Source organism: Puntigrus tetrazona, chromosome 24 (genome assembly GCF_018831695.1).
Source record: "Puntigrus tetrazona isolate hp1 chromosome 24, ASM1883169v1, whole genome shotgun sequence".
NCBI classification, from domain to species: Eukaryota; Metazoa; Chordata; class Actinopteri; order Cypriniformes; family Cyprinidae; genus Puntigrus; species Puntigrus tetrazona.
Genome location: NC_056722.1, coordinates 7063541 through 7068540, shown reverse-complemented (window position 1 = coordinate 7068540; position 5000 = coordinate 7063541). Strand labels below are relative to the sequence as shown.

General features: G+C 38.5%; 2 protein-coding genes across 4 annotated transcripts in view; one reads left to right on the top strand and one right to left on the bottom strand.

Annotated features, from left to right (window-relative positions):
* Positions 1-3282, top strand: part of napga (N-ethylmaleimide-sensitive factor attachment protein, gamma a) — a 6269-nt gene extending 2987 nt beyond the window's left edge. The window contains exons 9-11 of the mRNA XM_043225725.1: positions 348-426; positions 507-716; positions 2137-3282. Of these exons, the coding sequence (XP_043081660.1) occupies positions 348-426; positions 507-716; positions 2137-2268 (421 nt within the window). The 3' untranslated portion in view covers positions 2269-3282. The remainder of the gene's footprint in view (positions 1-347; positions 427-506; positions 717-2136) is intronic.
* The window catches only part of LOC122329477 (piezo-type mechanosensitive ion channel component 2), a 108841-nt gene continuing 107024 nt past the window's right edge, over positions 3184-5000 (bottom strand). For all 3 annotated transcript variants that reach the window (XM_043225722.1, XM_043225724.1, XM_043225723.1), the window contains one exon: positions 3184-3972. In XM_043225722.1, the coding sequence (XP_043081657.1) occupies positions 3720-3972 (253 nt within the window). In that variant the 3' untranslated portion in view covers positions 3184-3719. The remainder of the gene's footprint in view (positions 3973-5000) is intronic.

The following is a 5000-nucleotide window of genomic DNA, read 5'->3' as shown; positions in this document are numbered from 1 at the left end:
ATATGTACACGTGTGTGTGTGTGTGTATATGTATAAATATACATTTAGTATATATTTGAAAGTGTTAATACGTGTTTAAAGATGATCCACTTGTCATGTAAAGCATGTTCTGAGTGAATTAGTCTAGATTCTGCAAAAACAAGACTACTCCCATTAGACGAGTATCATTTTTCTGCTTAAAATTGAATTTCATGATTTATATAGTATTTGTAGTGAAACTACACTAACACTTATTTATTTTTTAATCTACTTTCACTCTTTTTCCTGTTTCTAGTCAGTTTCTTTCTTGCTGTCTTTGGTGTCGATTGCTTTGCTAAGATCCTGATGATGACTGATGCTCGTTGCAGGTTTGATGAAGCAGCCGTGTCTCTTCAGAAGGAGAAGAACATGTATAAAGAAATCGAGAATTATCCGACGTGTTTTAAGGTGCGTCGTCGTCGTCAGGCCCCGTGAAGCTCGCGGCCCCGGGGTCGGGCCCCACGTGACTGTCCTGTGTTTGTGCTCAGAAAACCATCGCTCAGGTGCTGGTGCATCTTCACCGAGGAGACTACGTGGCGGCGGAGAAGTGCGTGCGGGAGAGCTACAGCGTCCCAGGGTTCAGCGGGAGCGAGGACTGCGTGGCCCTGGAGCAGCTCCTGCAGGGATACGACGAGCGGGACGAGGAGCAGGTGTCTCGTGTCTGTGGCTCGCCGCTGCTCAAGTACATGGACAACGACGTGAGTGTCCCAGCATGCATCTCTCCGCAGGGGACAGCAGTGGAATGTGCTTTTTATTAGAAAGGCACGGATTCTTCTTTCGAGACGGAAGCTGTTATGCATTTAGATTAAAAAAAAAAATTAACATAACCTCTAGGTGACAAAATTAAAGCGTCTTTAAAAAAGAAAAAAAATAAATAAATAAATATATATATATATATATATATATATATATATATATATATATATATATATATATATATATATATATATATATATATATATATATATATATATAATGTATGTATATATAAAAATAAATAAAGATCATCAGGAAAGCTGTTAACCCTTCATTTAAGGCTTCATTTAGTGGATCTTAATTTGAGCTAAATCGGAGACATTACTATTACGGCAAGCCACTGCAGGTCAATACGTTTTAAATAATATATTTCTTCACAACACATTAAGACGGTTGTTTTAAAAGTGGGTTGAAAATGCAATGAATATGGCATTGTTTATATATGCATTAATTTTATTATATTTTTTGTTCTCTATATTTTTTTAACCCATCAACATTGTGTGTGTGTGTGTGTGTGTGTGTGGGAAACACTGGAGACCAAGGGGAGTACAGATCACTTGCCTGGTTTCAGGAGTGCTCTTTTATCTATGAAGAGATCTCACTGAAAAAACATGAAGCATAGTACCTTTATGTTTGTAGATTTCTGGTTAATTTTAAGATTAGTTTTTTGAATATTTAATGAAACTGAAATCTACAGAACCAAATCAATATTTTGAATAAAAGAGATGATTGTGTATTTTGTGTTCGGTGCTCTAGTGTGAAGCAGTGAGCAGCATGGGAAAAAAACACTACTGTATCTGTGTCTGCAATGTCTTTCCTTAAAACACCAACTTTATTAAGTCTTTAAAAAAACATCACGTCAACAAAGGTTATTAGATTTTATTACGATTAGTGATAATCACATCCAAAATAACTATTTATAATGTGTACTCTGTATATTGTATAGATGTATATTTATATTCAGTTTATATTTAATATATAAATCTATTTTCTTAAATGCATGTCTGTTTATAGAGATAGATATATATATATATATTTATATTCACAGTACACATGTATTATGGTAACAAAAACTTTATGTTGGTGTGTTTCTTTTATAATAATGATATATTAGTTCTTAGCTGTCTGCCAGTTATCTTTACTGTTTTTTTTTCCCCTCAAGGTTGAAATGAACATGTATTTTCTAATCTTTTCGTTGTCTCCTATCTGTTTGTCACTCTTTCAAGAATCTGACAGGTAAACTCATTAGTGTAGAGAAGTGTAACATCAGTCACACTTTATCATTTCAGCTTGTGATGGTGTATGATCTTTCACGTTAGCCAGTTAGCGTGTGTCTGATCTCACGTGTCTCCTCTTCTTCAGTATGCAAAGCTTGCCATCAGCCTGACGGTGCCTGGAGGAGGGAAGAAGAAGCCCCCCGCTGCGGCCGGTGGAGACCCTGGAGCCGTGCCGGCGGAGGAAGAGGAGGATGAGTACGCTGGAGGACTCTGTTAAAGCTTCATACCTGTGCTGTTCAGAGAGACGCCTCACATGTAAGCACCACATCATCCTCTCTGCTTTAGGTCGCTCTCCCAGGACTCACATTAAATATAAAAACCCACACGGAAGCTGGTTTCTGAAACGAGACTCAACTAGAAGACGGAGCTGAACTGTGAGAGGAAGATTTGGTAACACTTTCTATGTTTTTAATACATTATAAGGGTGTTGTTGAGGCATTATGATACATGCATAATGCATTATAAATAACTTTGTTCTATCTATATTTGTGGACTTTTAAGAGTGTAATCATTTATAACACAGTGAACATGATTCATCAACTTTAAGTAATCCTAATACAGCTTTCTTTTTCTCAAACACTTCAGATGAATGTAATATGACCCGTTTGTTCGCTGGTGCCCTTCAGAGGAAGTATTAACACATTAAATAACACCATATTAAATCTGTGACTATAGTGTTCACTGTGTTTATAATCGCTCTTAAGTTCAAAAATGCATAAACACTAATGTATTATTTTGATGAGAATGGATCATAAGGTGTTTTTTTTATAATGCATTCATTAAGAATACCCTTATAATGTATTTTAAATAGAAAGTGTTTTATTGCATGATGGAAACGAGCTTTAAAACCCAAACCTGAGAAACTGGTTGAGGGTTCAGTGAGATCTGTGTCTGAATCCAGAGCTATTCCAGAGTAGTGCTGGAATACTACAAGTCAACCTTTAAATGATACTACATGCTGGAAATGAAAGAACAGTGCCTGCCTTACCAAAAGAGGGAATGTATTTACTCTACATTGTGTGTGTGTGTGTGACTTAATATTGTTTAAACTCATTACATTCAACTTGATCTTATGATACTAAGCAGCATGCTGCAGGTAAACGCATGAAATGCCTTAAAATCCTCTGAACTCGAGGAACTCGATCAGTTTACTTGTTGTGCAGGGAACAATCTGTTCATTCTGGATTTGCATGTTTTCACGACACCTGAATAAACAGAATATGATTTTTTACATCTGAGTTTCTTACAAAACGGTCATTGAAATGCATGTAAGACGGACAAATGAGACAACGGTTGGTTTCCAGAGTGTGCTTTATGCTCACATTGACCCACAATCACAGGGACGTGTCTGTAAAGTGACATCCTTTCCTGAGAACCCTTCAGTCCTCCGCTCAATGTCTTACGAACCCAAGCGTCTTCTCTGAAGAAAAAAAGTGGCTAGTGTTCAGTCACCATCTCCTTTCTTTGTTCAAGTTTACGGCCAGCTTCCAGGACAGCATATTGCACAACGCGCGGCGAACCGGTCTCCAGACAGACAGGTGGCGCTAGAGCTGACGAATAGAGACCGAATCAGGGCCGTAGGTCACGCCGTATCAGCAATCCGACCTCTCGGGACGTGTTTGTCTCAGTCTTAACGCCGTCTTTGAGTTTAAGGCAATCCCAGCAGGCTCATTTGGTCTTCTCCCTGGTCCATTTGATCATGGTCTCCGGCGAGCGGTAGAGGAAGATGAGTTTGGCGTACAGGTCCTCCTCCAGCTCCAGCTCGCCGGTTTCCCGCACGAGGAAGATGTCGGTGCAGAGTTTGAGGATGCGGTCGACGCACGGAAGCTCTTCGAACATGATGGAGTGAGAGATGCCGCTGAAGAACTCGCGGACGAACTTCCCAATCACCAGCACCACGGACGCGTAGAGACCCATGATCCTGCAAGAGACCCAGAGACAACAAGTCAAGGTTTAGACTGAAGTGAGCATATCCTATATAAGACCTAAGCGTGGCAGGAAGTCTCACACCAACCAAAGTAAGAAAGTACATTTTGAGATTATTTTAGTAAACAATTATAAACTAATGATTTAATAGACCTATAGCTAAACTGATGTGTTCTCAGACGTAGCATCATGGCGTCAACTTTGTTGAGGAAGTCTGTGAGACACATGAGGCTTTTTGCCGGCTTGGTCTAAAGATGATCTGGAGGAATTTAAAAGAGTGTTTTCAAACGCAGTCAAAATGTTGGACGGGAAGTTTGTGTGATTACAGTATAATCAATGATTTTGGATCCAATGACTCAGAATGTCACTATTTTTGAAATCCTGCTTAAATGGTCATTTAATCACAACATAGTAACTTCTTACAATTGATACATTTTAAAACTATCGAGCCCTACTAATGTATGATATCTCAATATTTTGTCTTTTTTTTTTTTTTTTGTCAATGAAATTGCATGTTGATAAATATTGACCTTATTGTGTGTAATGGGATGTAATATTGGATGATGTCCAGCCCTATACGAGAAAACACAATACTTTGTGTTCAAAAGTCAAGCCTCAGAAGACCTGAACCTGCTCCCAGAGGTATGTAGACAGAAACCCACTCACATGCTGTACCTGTATATTAGATCTGTGTGTTAGCTCTAATAACCCTGATGCTGTCCCTCCAGTTCACATTTTAGTTGTTTGATTATAAAGAACTGAAGTCAATGGGTCAAGACCGGTGAGTGCACTACACAGTACACTGATCTTGACCGGCTGACTTCAGTCTGTACTAATCATTAATCTGTGTTTAAAGGACAGTGCAATGCCTTTTTACATTAGATTCATTCCTGTACTATTTTCTAGCTGAATGCTCATTCTACCTATTGTTTGCCGTTGGCGTCTTTATTCTTACATATAATACCTATATCATTTTTGTGTGTTATGAAAGACGTTTTCCACATCTTTTTAGATAGTCTAACA